General features: G+C 43.5%; 1 protein-coding gene across 14 annotated transcripts in view; it reads left to right on the top strand.

Annotated features, from left to right (window-relative positions):
* PLEKHG4B (pleckstrin homology and RhoGEF domain containing G4B) overlaps positions 1–13740 on the top strand; it is a 220137-nt gene extending 206397 nt beyond the window's left edge. For 13 of the 14 annotated variants that reach the window (XM_059728532.1, XM_019485552.2, XM_019485544.2 and 10 more), the window contains 6 exons: positions 1257–1437; positions 5795–5911; positions 6346–6615; positions 7958–8172; positions 9725–9784; positions 12900–13740. In XM_059728532.1, coding sequence (XP_059584515.1) covers positions 1257–1437; positions 5795–5911; positions 6346–6615; positions 7958–8172; positions 9725–9766 — 825 coding nt within the window. In that variant the 3' untranslated portion in view covers positions 9767–9784; positions 12900–13740. The remainder of the gene's footprint in view (positions 1–1256; positions 1438–5794; positions 5912–6345; positions 6616–7957; positions 8173–9724; positions 9785–12899) is intronic. The other variant, XM_059728530.1, reaches the window with a different exon arrangement.
* The last annotated feature ends 5265 nt before the right edge of the window (positions 13741–19005 follow it).

The following is a 19005-nucleotide window of genomic DNA, read 5'->3' as shown; positions in this document are numbered from 1 at the left end:
AGACCCTGATTCAGCAAAACACTTACAGATAAGCTTTACTTTAAGGACATGCTAATTTGCTTTGCTGAATTGGGGCCACACATGGCCTTTACAGTGCAAATTAGACCTGGGAAGTTAGAATACGTACCATGACACCATGTACCAGCCAAGGATTTGCCGCTAAATATCTAGCAGCAGCTGAATTCCTTAGTGCAGTTGCCCACCACTGCACTAAGACTTTAGTGCAGTGGTGGGCAACTATTTGTGCTGGAGAGTTGTTTAAGGAGTTCTGCTGAGCTGTTGAGGACGGGGCGGGGGCGGTGGGGTGTGGGGAGATGCCAGTGCATCCTGTCTGTCCCAGCAGACACCACCAGGAGCCTAGGAGGAAGGGCTGCACACCATACCACTCTGCTTGGCTGGGGCTGGGCTGGGCTGGGCTGGGCTGGGCCAGGCCACACAGCTTGTGGACTCTTTCACTCTCCCCACATCCATCTTTCCCCTCCCTTCCCCCTGTTGGTGCTGTGGCTGCACAGTCCTGGCCCCATGGTCACTGGCAGCTGGGCCCACATGAGACAGTGCAGTGTAGTGCGCTGAGTAGCCCTCCTGCCCACCTGCCACAATGAGCCACTGCCATCACTGTCTGACACCAAGAAAGGCAGGCTGAGCCTGCATGCTGCTCCCTCCGGCCCCAAAGCCAGCACAGACTAGCAGCACCACAGCAGCAAAGGCTCATTGTGGCAAGTGGGTGGGTGGACAGGATGGCTATTCTGCATTGCACCCTATCCCATGCAGGTCTGGCTGCAAGTGGCCATGGTGCCAGTATTGTGCAGGCACAGTGCCAATGAGAAACTGGCTGGGGGAGGGAAGGGCCGAGATGGATACTAGGAGCAGAGGAGTCTTCACGCTGCACAGCCCAGCCTGGCCTCAGCTGTGGCAGAGCGGAGTGGTTCAGGGTGCACCCCTCCTTCCTCAGGCTTTCCGTGGCAGCCAGCAGGCCCACCCCCGCTTTAGTGGATGCATGCTTCTTATAGAAGTCAGCATTGACAGCCCCATGCTGTTCTTACAAAAGAGATCTCATGGAGAAGTCTAGAGTAGCTGACCCCTGGGATAGTGAAGATTCAGTCACAAATATAAATACAATTATATTTATAGATGCACCACTGATACAGGAAGGTGAAGACATTTTTTAGTTACAAAATCAACCACGCAAAGAGCATCATTTGATCAACTTGTTCTGAATGCAGTTGACTGACTTTTTTTTGTGTGCATATTACTAGACTGCTGAGATTGGGATGACAGAGAATGTTGGGGAAAGTGGTCTGCGATTTGAAATCTGGTTTCGGAGGAGGAGGAAAACCCAAGACACATACATCCTCCAGGCAAACTCAGCAGAAGTTAAAGTTGCTTGGACCAGTATCATAGGAAAAATTCTCTGGAGACAGGCCCTGAGAAACCGAGGTATAAAAACTGTGTAATTCCCAATAAGAATGAAGGATTTGGCAATTTGCTCCTCGCAGGTCAAAAAAGGCAAGACTAATAATCAGTGCATGGGATTGCCTGAAATCAGCATACACTGCAAATTAATAGGGCACTGGAAAACAGCTACTGTAAACAGTGCTCCTAAATTACTTAGCCAACAAAATTAAGTTATTTCCTTATATTTAACAAACTTTGAGAGGGCCCCTGAGCTATGTTGCTGCACAGTGGACAAGCCTTTGTTTTTAAATGTCATGCTGAAATAGTAGCGCATACCAGACAATTCCCCAGGGAACCTGTGTTGAACATAGATTTGATTTTTAGTGTTGTCACAGTACATAGTACTGCTTTTAGCAAATGTCTGAATTTGTTTTCTTTCAAAAAATGGACTGAGTGATAAGGAGCCTTGCTTGATGACTGGGGTTTTCTATTTTTACTAGATGACTTTCTGGAGGTTTCCAAGGTAAATTGTAAGGTTTCTCACCTCTTAATTGAAGGGGAGAGGTCACATCTTTTAACAAATATTTTCTTCTGAGTGTCAGGTATTTCAGTCAAATACTTGTAAACAAGCAAAAAAAAAAAAAAGGCAAAATGGTTCCAACGGCACTTGTTTTGTTTTTATAAACACATGCAATCCCATTTATTTCAGCTTCACTGCATACTTATCAGGAATGTCATAGTCCTATCAGTTCTCCCATCAGTCACCTGTAGGGGAAAAAGGAGTCAAGAGGTGCTGAATTTCTAATGCAAAAATCAAGAGAGGAAAATAACTCCACAAATAAACCCTTAAAAAGCAAAACCAGACAATAAACAAAGCAAATCATCCCCTTGTAAGGCCTTTTTTATACACCAGAAAAAAGCAAAAGAGCACAATTTCCCCCTTTTTTGGGTCATCATCAATTTAGCAGTTGTAAACTTGACTCTTTCCTCCCCCCCAAAAAAAATTAGACAACAGTAGTAATGCCAATTATAAATTCTACTTGGTTGAGCATTTCTGGGGAGATAGAATGGGGCAGACATCTGTCAGATGAGCTGTCTGAAGTAAAGCTTCAGTTTGACCAAGCAATAGCTCCTCAAACACACACGGCATCAAACAGGATTCATATAACCTTGCAAACCATGTGAATACTAGAACATCTTCTATTTTTTTTCCTTTTTCTCAACTATAATCAGCTTAACTGGTGATTAAAGAAGTGTTAAAGGGAGAAATTGTGCTCTTTTGATCACAGATGAAAACCAAACAATTTGTCAAACTCTACCCCATAGGTTGTTTTTTTTGGAACTGACAGAGTCATTGAGCATTAGGGCTGGAAGGGTCCTTAGGAGGTCATCTAGTTCAAGCCCCCGCCTCAAGGCAGGACCCATCCCTAGCTAAACAATCCCAGACAAGTGTTTTGTGTAATCTGCATTTAGACTTATTAGTCTTATACATCTTTAACTCCTAACCAAGGCAAACCCTGGCAAATCTAAAAGTATCCTTTAGCTTCTGTTCTGTGTGCTGTCAGTAATGTATATATGAAAGCTGTTGCGCATGCTTATACAAACTAAGCTCTCAACTCTATTTAGTGTTATACGTTACTATCACACTGCTCAATAAAACCAATTTGGGGGGCAATTCCAAGCTGTTCAAGTTATAGACCCCAATGGAAAATATCTCAGGCACTTGTGGTTGCTAATTTTTTAATCCTCCAGTTTGACATAGGAAATCACTTTTTTTCTTCTGTTTTCTTCTCAAGAAAGTATATGAGTGTGTCTGTATTGTTTCCAGGGTGAACCAAAGATGGTTTGTCAAGAAACAAACCGCGACCACTCGCTTTTATTCTGCCCACGCTGCACAGCCTCCTGTCCCTTTTTCGCGTGAGCTCAAAAAAATTTCAAGATAGTTCTGAGTGAGTTAGTGAACAGGGTTTGTTTCTCTGCAGCAGACTCAGGATCATTGCTGAAAGTGAATAGACATGCCCTATTTGTTATGTTTTGCAGGATAAATGTTTAATTTCCAAATCCTACTTGGCTTAGTTTAGTACAGATGTGCTATATCATGTTCCTTTCGTCCTGGTCCCAATCATTGCAGCCTAGGGCACAAAATCTAGTAACAGTGGAAGGATGGGGTGGTAGTGGATGTGTTCCTAGACAAAAACAATAGAATCCTACCTGTAAGTGTAATGAGATTTAAGACTAGGACACTAATTGGGCAACTCATACCACTTTGATGCTGTTTTCTTTTTTCTTTGTTTGTTGTTTTATGGACCCTCACTTCAGAATTCCCCTCATTCACATCAAAAGGAAAGTTTTTTAGTGGCCTGGCAGCAATGATAAACTCTGAGCTGAAATGAAAGGACTAAATAGGAACAAAGGAAGAGGGATAAGAGATAGTCATTTTAAATCTCTCTGGATAGAGCCAGCATTCCATGCATTCACGCTACAGCTTTAAGAACATTTTTTCCCCTTGTGGAGAAGAGGGACTTGTATCAACAGGGTCTTCTCTGGGAGCTGGGTCTTTCAAAGCTAGGGAAAGACCCAGTCTTTCTACTAGGAAACGATTCCCATACATCTTTATTTATTTTCATTATTTAGAGCTGCTGCATGTGTGTATAGTCAGTCTAAATTTGGTTCTACTGTTCAGTAAACATCTCATCAACAATCACATCTTGTTTAAAGGGTAACTAGCTGTACACTTGGATCTGCTTTATTCTCCCACTAGGTTTTTAGGACAGTGGTCCCTTTAATACTACCAGCCTGAGACCTGGATATGCCAATCAGGACTGCCCACCTTCTATTCAGCTCCGTGGAGTCCAACCCACAATTTAGAGAAAAAATAACTCTGTTTATACTGAAGACTAGGAGTCAATTAATGACACCAAAATTATCAACACAGAAAAAAAAATCCACTCATGTTTAAATCATTTAGCCAAAGGAGGCTGTTAGCCACAGTAAACTTTGTATTCAGTTTACAACATGTGGATCATCTGTGTGCAGCTGCTGGAAGCAAAGGCTTGAAAGATAATCAGATGCAGTAGACATAGGCAGTGAGGAGTGAGACCTCCTGAGCATAGTTTTTGAGGACTTGACCTTTCTGCTATAATGAAGGCTTGGAAAATCCTATTTCTGTCCCGCTTCATGAAGACCTTTTATTGGTTTGAGATTTTAAGCCTTTTCACCCACACTGGATGCTCATGGAGGCTGTCAAATTGATAGCCTTGGAAACAGAAGTTCTGCTTGTCCGCAGCAAAAAAAAAAACCCTGTCTCTCTTTGGGACAGGATCCCAATAGACCCTGTCCCAAAGGGAGCACCTATGCTGGAGATACAGACAAAGCTCCCAATAAGTGTTAGCTATGATGGAGGTTTTGGTAACAACAGCTGCTTTCCACATGGACCTGTAACTTCCCCTACTTTTTCAGAAATGACACTGAACAGTCCACAATAATTGATGGTTTTCTTTTGCTAAGTGTATGGACAGGGTTTAAAATGGTACACTGAAAGGCATTACCAGTCCCCTGCCCCATCCAGCCACCGAGCAAGTATACAAGAAGTCTTCCCTGCCCACCAGAGTTTGCTCTGGACTGAGCATGCAGACAGCTCTCTACTGATGTCCCACAGTGGACAAACTACAAAGGAAACTACAGGGTGTGGAGAGGGAAGTATGCTGCCCGATTGTGATGCATGCTTAGTAAAACAGCACCACAACAATCTTACAATCTCGCAGCCCAGGTACTGTCCTTCTTTGGCACAAACATTTGTTTCTACAATAGGATTTTTTTTCACAAAGGCAGATTGTCTGCAGACAAACTCAAGACTGAAAGGATATCTGCTCTACTGGCCTCAAAGTAGCCCTGACTCACCTTAAAATATGCTGCCCTGGTGATTGTAGTCTTCAGTTTCAGAGATTTGTTCTAAACTCGAGTGCAGTGCTATGCTCTGAGCTATATTTTAGCAGGAGTGAGAGTACAAACTCTACTTTGAATTACAGAGTATTTGATTGGCAAATGGTGATGGTTTGAATCTATATTACGCTATCACTGATGGGGAAAACAACAATTATCCTGTTTCTTCTCCCAAAGGAATCCTGTAGAATGTTAGAAGATGGTCAAAAAGCAAATGCTGTTTTAAACAGCTGGTAAAGAATCAGTGATAAAGATGATGAGGTTGGACTGGGAGCTAGTGAAAGAGAGCAACACCCATGAGTTATTTTATTTTTTTTTAAAGTCAGATTCACTCAAGTTTCCAATGTCTGGTTGGCTTCAGAACTGGATTATTTTGCTATTGTGTTTCCCTCTAGCAAGGAGTAGGTAAATTTCTACATCAGAGGTTTTGCTAACGTGTACATTTCTTCCACTTCAGAGCTCAGAATGCAAGAAATGGTGTCTATGGGAATAGGCAATAAACCTTTCATGGATATCAAACCCAGTGAAGCAGCCATAAGCGATAGAGCAATAGATTATATCATGAAGGGAACAGGTATTGTCTACTTTTCATGTTTCTTAGCTGTTCTGTTTTTTCACTTAGCAGCCTACTAGGATTGTTGTCTTCATTAACAATTTCCTACTGATTAAAAAACAAAAGGCTATCAAATATAACATTTTCCCAGAGCTGATCTTACTTGTTTATCAGTGATTCTGCCTGTAGGAAGTTTGCTTTTTGTATCTTGTTAGGTTCAGAGAATTTAGCAAACACAGCCTGAGAACTTCACTTGATTTCTATGTCAAGAGGGCTGAGAAAAATGCAGTTCCCTAATTAGTTCACTAATGTTTAATTCAAAGAAGGAGGTGATCAAGTATGTGGTAATTATATAGTTTGTGTATTTCTTTTTCAAAATCACATTTTCTCTTATTCTCCTTGTCCTTGCCAACTAATCAGAGGTTCTTTTTTTCCCTTTTTTTCTTTTTCTATAGAGTCAAGATCTCGAGCATCTATAGCAGTTTCTTCATTTGACCACTCCACACCTTTTAAGAGACCACATTCTACCATCTCTAACAGTAGTACATCTTCCTCAAGTAGCCAGTCCTCCTCTTCCATTCTGGGATCACTGAACCTGCACGTGTACACTAGTCCATCTCCTCCAAGCTTGCTAGGACCACCCTTCTACCACTGGTCATATGATATTAGAACCTGCATTGAGGAGGATGAACTGGAGCAGGAAACTGGCAGTCAACCTTCAATGAGTGAGTATACCTCACCTTCTGGATGAGAAGGGATTTTTGACATAGTGGGTCATTCAGGTTACAATTCAAATTTTGACAGACAGTTGCAGCAGTTTGGCTATGCGAGAGCTTTGTGAATGTTGTTTCTAAATTGTACAGGAAACCCTCGCTATTCACAGGTTTGGGAATCACAGTTTCAAATATTCACAAATGCCAACCCTGCATTTTAAATACACTTAAAGAAGCTCCTTGGGAGCTCTGCACTTGCTGTTGTTGGGCTGCCGCCATGGTCCCACTGTTGCCGCTGCTACATTCCCGCCATTGCTGGCGCAGCCGTGCCTTTCCCCCACCCCTGCCAGCCACCAGGGGCACTGTGTTCATGACGCAGTGCCTTATTTGTGGATTTCGCCATTCACGGGGGATACAAGAACGTATCCGCTGTGAATGGTGAGGGTTGCCTGTATTCCCATATCACTCATGTTAGCCATGTTTCCAGTTCTAGTAGCAGTCACCCCAGCTTTTGCTGCTGTCTAGAGCTGTTACTGGGGGCAGGATGCTCCAGGATACAGTTAGTTTAAATTTGTTTTCAGAACCATAGGTGACTCGTAGAGGGGGCACGTGCCCCCCGTGAGATTGGCCACCACCGCCAAAAGCTTCTGCGGGCAGTCACCGCTCGCCACCCGCCCCCCCCCTCGCTGCCAACATCACCGCCAGCATCTCCCGGCAGTCACTACTTGCCACTCACCACTCCCCCTGCCTCACCAATGACAACACCACCAGCATCTGTGGGCAATCCCTGCTTGCCCCGCACCGACATTACTGCCAGTATCTGTGGGCAGTCTCCACTCACCACCGATGCTGCTGCCTACAAATGGTGCCCCCCCAGTCTCAGGAGGCACCAGTTGTTCAAGTTCAGAACTTTCTAAATGCACATGCCAGTTGAATGGAGCTCTGGCTCTTGTATCACTGCACTGACTCTGCCTTTCTCCTATGATTAGTTTGCTTTACTGCCTTGGAGCGAAGAAATCATAGCCTTCTTCCAGATTTCAGCTTGCCACACAAGCATCATTAAGTACCATTCAGTCTAGGGGTTTGTATGTTTATACTCAGCAGTGGAAAGAAAGCTTTGAGGACCTTGTTTTTTTTATTAAAGCATGTTTATATATCAAAGAATATTGGTCTAACTGAGGCTTTATAAAGGTATAGGCACACTGGAAGCAGAGTTTTCATTTTTGATCAATTACAACACTCAAATACTGGAAACTGAGAGATGTGTTTCCTTTTAGTGTGTAAATGCAGTTTCTGTTGGACTGTTGGCCTCCATGGTGTCTAACTTACATATATTTTTTCTTCCTGTGTGTAGTCACAGAGAGTTCAGAGTCCTCCCAGTGTACATCAGGTGAGAGTGTAAGTGGCTTCAGTAGCTCGGCCCATTTTGGCTTGTCCCAACTCCCTACAGAGACATTCTTGGATGAAGGTGCTTCCAACACTGACTCCAAACCTCCTTCCCAGTGCACATCTCCCACTCTACCTGAGAAGAATCCTAGATCAAAGCACAGCAGCCCATACGTCACAGATGTGAGTATCTCACTTAGCAGTGAGACCTACAAGTTATCACTGATTATTTTTTTTGTGTCACAATTACCAATTGTCTTACCAGTTTAGCAGTGCTGAACTAAACTGCTTGTCAGGCCCTGATCCTAGGGGCTTTGCGCTCAGTTCTGGGGAACTCCTAATGTTAAATCCTGTTGGCAAGTTATACCCGTGCAATTTATTGATTTCCTTTAAGCTGTGAAATTGCAGGTTTGTTTACACCTGCAATTATGATTTTATTGGGATGGCATAGGAATGAATGAGAGCAAGATTTGGCCCATAGTCTTATGTTTGAATACAAAGGTGTTTTTTTTAGACCATGATTCACAGTTATGGCTAATGAGCTTGAGGTTCCAAAAGCTGTCATCACAGTTAGTTGTTACTGAGCCCAGGAATAAATCAATTGGATCCTGCTGTTTGATAGTATAACACGAGCTACAAAATCCTGATGGTGCTACCTAAAACCAGGAGTTAATAAGCAGTCTAGGATTGACAGCTCTATGTGTCTAGCAGGCACCTGCTGCAAGAAGCCCCTTTGGTAGCTCTCATAGTAGAATTTCCAGCTGCAGGCAGGTAACAGAGTGGAAACCCCTGAGAATTAAACACCCAGTCTCTTCTGATAAACTTCATTTGACTGGCACTTCAGATAATCTAGCACCACTGAACAAGGAGTACATTGTTTTACCAGTTCCTCACAATTGCCCTGACTGACAGAGGCAATATACAGCCACTGCACACCTCCCAGAAACCAGAGTGCCAGGGAGTATCTGGAGCCAATGTTTCTATCAGTGAGTTGCCTGTTGGTCAACAGTACCTAATAAATCGTCAATTATAAGAGAGAACAACCCAACAGGATGCACAATCGTCACATCATCTTCAGTGTCTTGAATATGCCTTGGTTATACACACTAAAGATTAGAGTTAGAACCCAACACTTTCTGGTTTATTGTGTTTTACCAGCACTGGCAAGAGGGTTGTGAGAGGTTCACAAAGAATAAAACTTATAAAGCTGAAGCAAACAGGAAGTCAACTGCAAGTGTTTCTAAAGCTAGGATTATTCAGCAACCACTTCATTCCCTTTGTGCTTGATACCTGTAGCAGTTAGCTTTGTTGCTTTATTTTTGTCTGTCCTGAAACATTTACCCCAGTGGCATTAATGGCATCCTGATTTTCTTGGCCCTGAGCAGCCTTCAGATTTCAGTGGGGATAAAAAAAAAAAATTACAGATGTTGCATATATGTCCCTGCCTTTCTAATGCACAGCTGGAGATAGGTGTGTGCCCATCAGGATTTGTACATAGTCATCTACCCTATCCTGCAGTATATGAAGTGAAATGTTGGAATATTGGGCCATAACATGCACACAAGCTATCAGTCCTGTGTGTGCTCAAATATATTCTGAATAGCTCAGGTCTGAAATGAGCAAAATTAAAACAAGCTCTTACTTCTGACAAGCCTGTTGACTACATAGTACGGTCAGCTTATCCTATTATACAGTGATGTTGGTTTTAATTAGATTTCCCTCCCTTTTCTGTCAGAACAAAACCTCTCATGTATTAGGCCTCTCAACAATGGTTTGACTGACAGGCATAAATTCAGTAAGTAGCTGGTTTTCTCAGATCAATCCTTGTACTAAAATGAGCAAGCTAATAAAAAAGACTTAAAGCTGCCATGTTAAGTTAAAATAACCAATTAAATTGGGGCATGAGGGACTTTCTCAAAACTGATCTGCATGCTCTAACCATATAGACAAGCTTTTGATTGCTAATTGCATTTCCTCTTATTAACAATGTTTTCTAAGAGATGGTATAGGTATGGAGGAGTACTATTTCTTTCTCCTTATAATTCACATATTTTTCCATTGAGTGTTATCTTTCTCATATCTATATCTCCATTCCATAGCAGTTTGCTTTTCTGGGGGGATGGCAGGCCAGTTGCATAAATGAATTGATCATGTAAGGCAGGGGTTGGCAATGTTTTTGAGCAGTGCGCCAAAGCACTCACGACCTCGACTTGTAAGATATTGGCATGCCAAGCGGATGGTGGGGGAGCCACAAAGGGAGCCCGATTCTTGCTATGGCAGTACAGCCCTGTTCCCTTCTCCACTGTCCACCCCAAGGCGTGCGTGCCACACAAAATGCCTTTGCATGCTATGCTCTGACACCCATGCTGGGGGTTGCCTACCCCTGATGTAAGGTGTTTTATATAAATAATCAGTAAAAGGGGAAATTGTATCAACATTTGAAAAATGAAATTTCAAAGTCATTTCCATTTCATGGGAAATGGAACAATTTCCCAATAGTTTTCCCATAACAATTTTAGGGATTTTAATAACGTTTTAATAAAGCGATAAAAGTACAAATCTTTTTTTAAAATCAGTATCCGATTTATTTCTTGAAAATGACATATTCTTATTGAATATTGGTTCTCTACATGATTTCTAAAGAGAACGGAGGTTTTCAGGGAGTAGCACCATCAATTCTTAAAATGAGTTCCCCACTGAAGTTTGTCAACAGTCTACCTAAAACTGGCCCAGGATAAATGCCCTTTTAGGGTGCAGACAGAAGTGCAGGTCTCCACTGTAACTGAGAACGCTTTGCAGGGAGGGTTCTGAATTACAGCGACCTCCTGGAACAAACAGAAGTTCACTGTTGGTTCCAGGAAGGAAGGGAATCTAACTGCTGACTGTAGGTTGCATGGTCCTGCATGGCCCCTCCTCTCTGCCAGCCTGTCCCTGTGTCATAATGGGAAGTGGGGAAAGGGAGCAGAGGGAGTTCATTCTAGGGGTTCCCCAGCTGGCATTGGAGGGTGAAATAATCCAAGACCCAACTCCCTCTGCTCCCTTTTCCTCCTCCCATTCTGAAACAGCAACTGGCTGGGAGGCAGTGCAGACACAAGTTACAGAAGATGCTCTTTTTTTTAAATGTCTTCAGCTGAACTGTCATGCAATACGGGTTCAGATTTTCACCCAGTCAGCCATTTTTTAAGCTGTCTGTAGCTGTGCAGTTGTTTGGTCGTGGCTATAGACTGATTTCTGTGGTCAGATTGGGTGAAAATTTTCACTTCTGTCTACACCCTTAATGTCTCAGATAAGGAACAAGAACACAGCTAGGTAAGTGAGCTCCTGGCCAGTTCTAACTCCTGAGCTGCATTTGATGCAGATTGAACAGAGCCAGCATCTGCCTCTTATTGTATATTAAGTTTAGTGTTGGGTTTTGTATGTTTGTCAGGAGTTGTGGGGGTTAGCCTTTTCTCCTAATCAACTAGTTCATTTTGTTCTTTTCCCTCATGTATGCAAAATCTGCACTTTCAAAGTTGAATTCTCAGCTGTGTTTTCACATAAATACACCAACAGGTGTTAAAATTAGTCAGTGCAAAATGGCAGCATTGGTGAGAAATTCAGCAAATAGTGCTACAGTCCCCCTGTCTCTCACTCTGAGCAAAGCCTAGAGCAAATATGCTGAAGTAGTTATTTCTGTTAGATTATAAAAATGAAGCCAGTAACATAGCTTTCCTGCGTGGATATACATGTTCCTGTTGAGGGTTAATTTAGGAAGAAATGTCTAAATAAATGTTTCAGGCTGGGGACCGACTGGCTAAGCAGCAGCTCTGCAGAAAAAGACTTGGGGGTTACAGTGGACAGTAAGCCGAATATGAGCCAACAGTGTGCCTTTGTTGCCAAGAAAGCTAATGGCATACTGTGCTGCATTGGTATGTGTGTCGCCAGCATATCAAGGGAAGTGATTATTCCCTTCTATTCAGCACTGGTGAGGCTCCCTCTGAACTACTGTGTCCAGTTTTGGGTCCCCCACTACAGAACGGATGTGGACAAATTGGAGAGAGTCCAGCAGAGGGCAACAAAAATGATGAGGGGTCTGAGGCCACATGACTTATAAGGAGAAGCTGAAGGAACTGGATTTAGTCTGGAGAAGGGAAGACTGAGATGTGATTTAATATCGGCATTCAACTACCTGAAGGGTGGCTCCAAAGATGGAGCTAGACAGATAACATAACAAGGAGCAATGGTCTCAAGTTGCAACAAGGGAAGTTTAGGTTAGATATTAGGAAAAACATTCTTACTAGGACAGTAATATAAAGTGCTTAAACCAGTTACCCAGAGAGGTGGTGAAATCTCCACCCTTGGAGGTTTTTAAAGACCCAGCTAGAGAAAGCCTTGGTTGGGATGGGATGATCTAGTTGGGGGTGGTCCTGCTTTGAGTAGGGGGTTGGTCCAACCCTCATTCTCTATGATTCTATGAAAACTTTCAGCACTAGTCTAACTGAAGACAACTTACTGACTATACTGGAGTGGAATTCTGAGAATGCTGACCACTGTTGAAAAATCACCATTGCTATTAAAACAGTTTTATGAATCATTTACACTAAAATGCATGGCTCATTTCAAAAGCACTTGACAAGTGTTATTTATACATCAGTTGCTCTGAGTGATCTGTTTTTTATTAACTGAATAAATGTTTCAGTCTGAAGCAATTTAAATTGGTCTTGCTGTTGATTGCCACTTTTCATCATAAATAATAATAATAACCAGATGTGCTAACCTCTGTAAATTGAATGCTTTGCAGTTTCTACCCTGATCTTGCCTTTAAAAAAATTACAATTCATGATAGCATGTCAAAAAGATTCTATAGTAAGCTTTGAACTAATAAAGAATGTAGGAAAAGAAAGTTAATACAATAATCATTGTTTTGACAGCTATGAGTCATTGGATTCTGAAGACATTTTCCAAGGCCCGACACTGCTGTTCCACATCACCCTGTGTTCAATCTATCATGAAAAGCCTCAGACATGTTTTGTGGATTCCATTCTTGAAACAAAACCTGTTGCAGGATATTTTAACAGCTGCAAAAGTAAACGTCTAAGTATTTGCTTTAAATCAACCAGAGAAGGGAGAGCTCTATTTTTCTTTGTAATTTTTGCAAAAATTACAGAGTTGTCAATTTGCACAGTATGAGCCAAATTCCGCTCTGAGACAAGCAAGCAGGCAGCTTCACCTACTATCAAGGCTTTCAAGGGCATACAACTTGACCTTGTATGTGTGTGAGACAACTCAGAATACTTTTTTTCCTCCTGCTCTAACCTGGAGCTTGTACATAGCAGATGATGTAGATGATACTTTATTTTGTGCAATCCTGTAAATGTAGGAACCAGTAATAAATGAACTAATATCTGTACAAAAAGAAAAGTGTACAAACTGCTTGAAACTTTTGTAAATAATTATTTTATTGTCTTACATTTTAAAATACTGGTTATTAAGACAGATGCATTTTTATTTACTTGCTAGTGTCTTCTCCAGAAGTTTGGAGAGGTAAACTTTGTAATAATAGTATTGTGGACTTAGAATAGGGCATTTGTTTCTAGGGATTGAAAACAAGTATTTGTAACCATTTTCAGATATCAGTTATGAAAGCATATTATTGTTCATCTGCTGTTGGAAACAGTTTGTTTTTTGTTACTTTGAACACTGCCCTGGTTTAATACTTTTTTTTTTTAAAAAGATACAATAAATGAAATAATTTCTACCATGTTACATTTATTTCATTGTCTGTGTCATTTTTATTGCTAACCAAGCTCTTGATTGTGCTAACCCTTTCACATAGGTAGAGAGGTAGATAATATAGATAGGTAAACGGTCCATCATGGAAGAAATCACAAATTTGGAGCTACAAGATTGTAGCTGGTAGATTGTAACAGTGCCATCTAACACAAGTAAAAATAGCTGAGTGTGAAATCTAGTCTACATTCATTCTTTGCTCTTGCCCACATGCTCCCTGTGCCCCTGTGTGGGAGCCCTACAAAGGTTTCTGTCTCTGCTTGTGTTGTGACCTGCAATGTTGACAGCCAGTACAGATTCCTGAAGGGGAGTTTTATCCCTTCCCTCTCCTTTGCAGGTATGTTGGAAAAGGTCCAGCCTTTAATACTTATTTGATGGACATGATGGGGAGGACCCTGTTTCTGTTCTCACTGAAGATGGGAGGGAGAGAGATGTTAAACTTCTTCTAAGAAAATCCTTTGAGATTTCAAAAATCTTCCTATTCGTCGTTTAAATGAAAATAAGAACATCCAGATTTTGATAGTTTGAGGCTGTTCTGCATCATGTAACCTAGACCTACCTAAAATGAATTGTTTTTGGAGGGAAGGCATATTATAGGAAGGCAGTTTCCCTCCCCCTAATCTTGTGGACTAGTCCACTCTTCCTTATGGCCTATGCATTTCCTTGGCCCTTAATTTTGAAGGGATAAGTGCTATTCTAGTTACCACCACCATGACTTCCATCAGTTGACATACTGAGATCTGTGGATTTAATCCAGAGGCTCTTCAAATGATTTGAATTGGTCTTTACTCAAGCAAAAGGCCCCTTCACTTCAAGTGATAATTTGAGTAAACACTTCAGGATCTGGCCCAGAAGTAAATCACAAGCCTCCATAACATGCTGAATATCAGTTGCTCTGAAGTCACCATCTACATAAATCAAGGTTCTCTATATCTCTCTCACACTATATACACCTGGTTGTCATTGTAGTGTTTATGAGTTTGGGGTACCTCTGAATTGTAAATTCAATTTTGAGTAAAAGTGCCTTTTTAGGAGCTACCTCTCTTTCCTAAATGAGTCCTTCAGCCCCAAGTCTTAACAGATTACCCACAATATTTTAGTCTCTAAGGGCACCTATACATGTGCCAGACGTCTGCTCCAATGCCTGTTAATTAGTATGCATTGGAGCAGACTCAGTTAATTGAGTCTGCTGAAGTGTGTTAATTAATGTGCTTCAGCAGCCTCCACATCACATCTGTTCAGCCTCCCTGCGCTTCAAAATGGCAGTGGGGGAGCTTTAACTAAAGTTTGTTGAATGAACTTTAATTCAAGGGTGGGATGTTAAATACACATTACACTGCAGGTGCTTGAATTACAGCAGCTCTCGGAGCCACTCTAATTAAAGTGTCCCACCCCTAACTCTGCAGCATGTGTAGAGACGCCCTTAGGTAAAATATTTTGTCATCACATTGGATTTTAACCTAAGATTATTTCAGAATTTGCAGAAGAGAAATCGTTGAGAGCCAAGTGTCAAGTTTTGAAGTGCTTGCATTGGAAATTTTCAAGAAGCTGGATAAGTATTGGTCAGTGATGGTTTAGGACAGAGCTGTCCAACTTGTTGCTTGTGGGCTGCATGTAGCCTGCAAGCACTTAACATGTGGCTCATGGGCTCAGCAGCTGCATCTCCCACTGCCACATGGTGAGGGAGGGCCTGTGGGGTTGTAGGAGGCGTGTGTGGCAGGGAAGTCACATGTTGCCTGTGGGGGGCCATGCTGTGTTGGTGTAGCCCATGCAGTGGAACAAGCCCTGGGGAACCACCCCCACAATATATTGTCTATGCAGCCTGGGGGCTGGATGCTGGCGCTGCCTGTCGCACCAAAGTTGGACACCCCAAGTTTGGGAGCACCAATGCTTGGAGTGGGCTGTGAAGAGCAGCAGTTAGAAAGTCCAGGAGACTCCACACATGGGACGAGCTCTGCAGCTAAGTGGAAATCAGACCATGCTTAGCAGCAGGAGAACTGCTGTGATAACTGGCTTGGTTATGAAAGAAAAGTAAAGGTGCTGGAATAAGTCTGTGGAGGGAACAGGATGACAGAAAGGGGGCGTTCTAGGTCTCTAATCAGGATGTGTGATGCATGGAGTTGTACTGCAGACTGACTGCTCTCTGGTTATGTCTTGCAGCTGGGCTTTGCTGTTGCCACATGGGATGAGGAAGGAACTTTTTCCCTGTCTGGTGCGATAGGTGTCAGAGGGGCTCTTTGTTTTTGTTTTCTTTTTTTTTCCTCTTTCCTCAGAAGCATTGGGTGTTGGCTTCAGCCAAGGTTTGGCATTTTAACTAAGGCGTGCTAATTCTACTGGGATTTAAAATGAAGTCAAAGGTTCCTGGCTACTGGGGCTTGCTCCTCCACTCAGGATCCTCTTCCTATTCTTCTTAAGCTTCTTTAACAACTACTGCTCTTGCAGTGGTGGACTTTGACAGTGCCCTTGTTCCCTTGCTTTACCTGTAGCAGGTTAGTGCATGAATAACGTATGCCCCCAGAGGCTGGGGGGGGCATGGCAAGCTCCCACAGGCAGCGGCAGTGGCAGAAGCATGGCAGCAGCGAGCGATGAGCTTCCGCAGGCAACTGCAGTGCTGTCAGTGGCAGGGTGGGGGCAGGTGGCGAGTGCTGACGAGTGGTCAGCAACCCCCAAAAGACACAGCCGGCAGCGTCGGCAGTGGCCAGAGGCAATTGGGGACTGCCTGGAGACACTGCCGGTGGTGTCAGTGGTGAGGGAGAGGTGGCGAGTGACAACTGCCCACAGGTGACACCTTTTTGCATGGGGTGCATTGCCAAGCTCAGGGGGTACACGTGCACCCGTGTGCACCCTCTACACGTCGCTAATGGGTTAGTGCATTTTTTACATTTTAGTCATTTTGCCTGGTACTTGTGCATGAAATGTTTGCAAAGTTTTTAAGAACAAGTTAGACAGATACTTGTCCAGGATGATATAGATAGGCATGATCCTGCCTTGAACAAGACGTTGGACTAGATGACTTCCTGATGTCCTTTCCAGACCTACTTTTCTATGACATAGGACCAGAGAACAGGACAGCAACCAGGGCAGACTGAGTGGGAATTAAGTGAGGGATTTGCCTGTACACTTTCTTTTTCGCCATTCACTGTAAACTTGCTGAGTGAAAACAGGTAAAAGAGGAAGAGGGAATTTTTTTTCCAGGAAATAGCAGAAGAGAAAGAAGGAGCTAGCAGGAGAAACAGCAAGATAGCTGGAAGATATCACAAGGCCAAGCCCCTGCCTGTCCCTGTGTGGGCTCTGTCTAGGCATTGCCACTGACCGCTGAGGCTGATAAGATAAATTATACGTATATACCTAGGTTATGGTCCAGCTTTATAAGGGCTTCATCCTGAATGTTCCTCCCAGGGACAGCCAGGTTGGGGAATGGTTGCAGAGTGAGAAGTGCTGTTAGGGTAGCTTGTTATGTTTAATGCTTTGAAATTAAACCTGCTTATAGTATTGATTATATTTAGCCTTATTTCTGCATTTAATAGATTTTTAGGGTTGGAAGGGACCTCAGTAGACCATCGAGTCTGACCCCCTGCCTTGAGCAGGAAAGAGCGCTGGGGTCAGATGACCCCAGCCAAGTGCTTGTCCAGTCTGCTCTTAAAGACCTCCAGGGTAAGGGAAAGTACCACCTCCCTTGGAAGCCCATTCCAGATTCTGGTTGCCCTTACCATAAAGAAGTTCTTCCTGTCGTGCACTCTAAATCTGCTCTCTGTCAGTTTGTGGCCATTGTTTCTAGTTACCCCAAGGGGTGCCCTGGTAACCAGAGTATCTCCTGTTCCTTGATGCCTGCCCCCGCCCCCTCCCGTTCCCCAATAAATTTGTAGACAGCCACAATTTCATAGATTTCATAGACATTCGGGCTGGAAGGGACCCCGGAGGATCATCGAGTTCAGCCCCTGCCCGAGGGGCAGGAAGTCAGCAGGGATCATAGGATCCCAGCAAGATAAACATCCAAAAGTGTTTTGAAGGCATTCAAAGTGGGTGCTTGAACCACCTCCAGCGGCAGTCTATTCCAAACCTTGGGGGTTCGGACAGTAAAGAAGTTCTTCCTTATGTCCAGCCTGAAACAGTCGCAAAGGAGTTTGTGACCATTCAATCTTGTCATCCCTTGGGGCGTTCTGGTGAATGTACGTTCCCCCAGATCCTGGTGAATACCCCTAAAAAACTTAAAGGTGGCTACCTGATCACCCCTGAGCCTGTCCTTTTCCAGGCTGAAGAGTCCCATGGCTCTCAGCCTCTCATCATAAGGTCTGTTTTCCTGACCTCTGATCATGCACGTGGCTCTCCTCTGCACTCTCTCAAGCTTCTCCACATTCTTTTTGAATTGTGGGGCCCAAAACTGGACTCAGTACTCCAGTTGCGGCCTCACCAAGGCTGAGTACAATGGGAGAATGATGTCCCGGGATTTGCTTAAGAAGCATCTATGGACGCAAGCCTGCGTTTCGCTTGCTTTACTAGCCGCAGCATCACATTGAAGGCTCATGTTCATCTTGTGGTCAATCATGACCCCCAAGTCCCTTTCATCTGTAGTGCTAACCAGCGTAGCACTGCCGGGCCTATAAGTATGCTGCAGGTTTTTCCTCCCAAGGTGGAGAACCTTGCATTTTTTGGTGGTAAACACCATCAGGTTCTCATCTGCCCATTTCATGAGCTTATCAAGATCTGCCTGGATCACCCTCCTGTCCTCAGGTGTGGATGCTTTACCCCAGAGTTTGGTGTAGTCAGCGAACTTGGCCAGCCCACTACTGACACCAATGTCTACCTCATTGATGAAGATGTTAAAAAGTAAAGGCCCTAGGACAGAGCCTTGAGGGACCCCACTGGTCACAGGGCACCACGACAATTGACTTCCGTCAACCACCACCCTCTGGGTCTTGCCGCAGAGCCAATTCCCCAGCCAGTGGATCGTGGTGAGGTCAAGGCCGCAGTTAGCCAGTTTTGCCAAGAGGTGATCATGGGATACCAGATCAAAGGCTTTTTTAAAGTCAAGATATAGGACATCACAAGATCACCTTCTCTTGCAGAAGCTGAAGAGATCCAGGTACCTCGATCTCTTCTTGTAGGGCCTTAACTGCAGGCCCCTAACATATAAGTAGCCCTCCTCTGGACCATCTCAAGGTTATCCACATCCTTCTTGAAGTGTGGTGCCCAAAACTGGATGCAGTACTCCAGCTGCATCCTTACCAATGCCACACAGAGGGGAAG

Source organism: Alligator mississippiensis, chromosome 5 (assembly GCF_030867095.1).
Source record: "Alligator mississippiensis isolate rAllMis1 chromosome 5, rAllMis1, whole genome shotgun sequence".
Classification (NCBI taxonomy): domain Eukaryota; kingdom Metazoa; phylum Chordata; order Crocodylia; family Alligatoridae; genus Alligator; species Alligator mississippiensis.
Note: the sequence above shows the minus strand (reverse complement) of the source record. Positions and strands in the feature narration are given on the sequence as shown.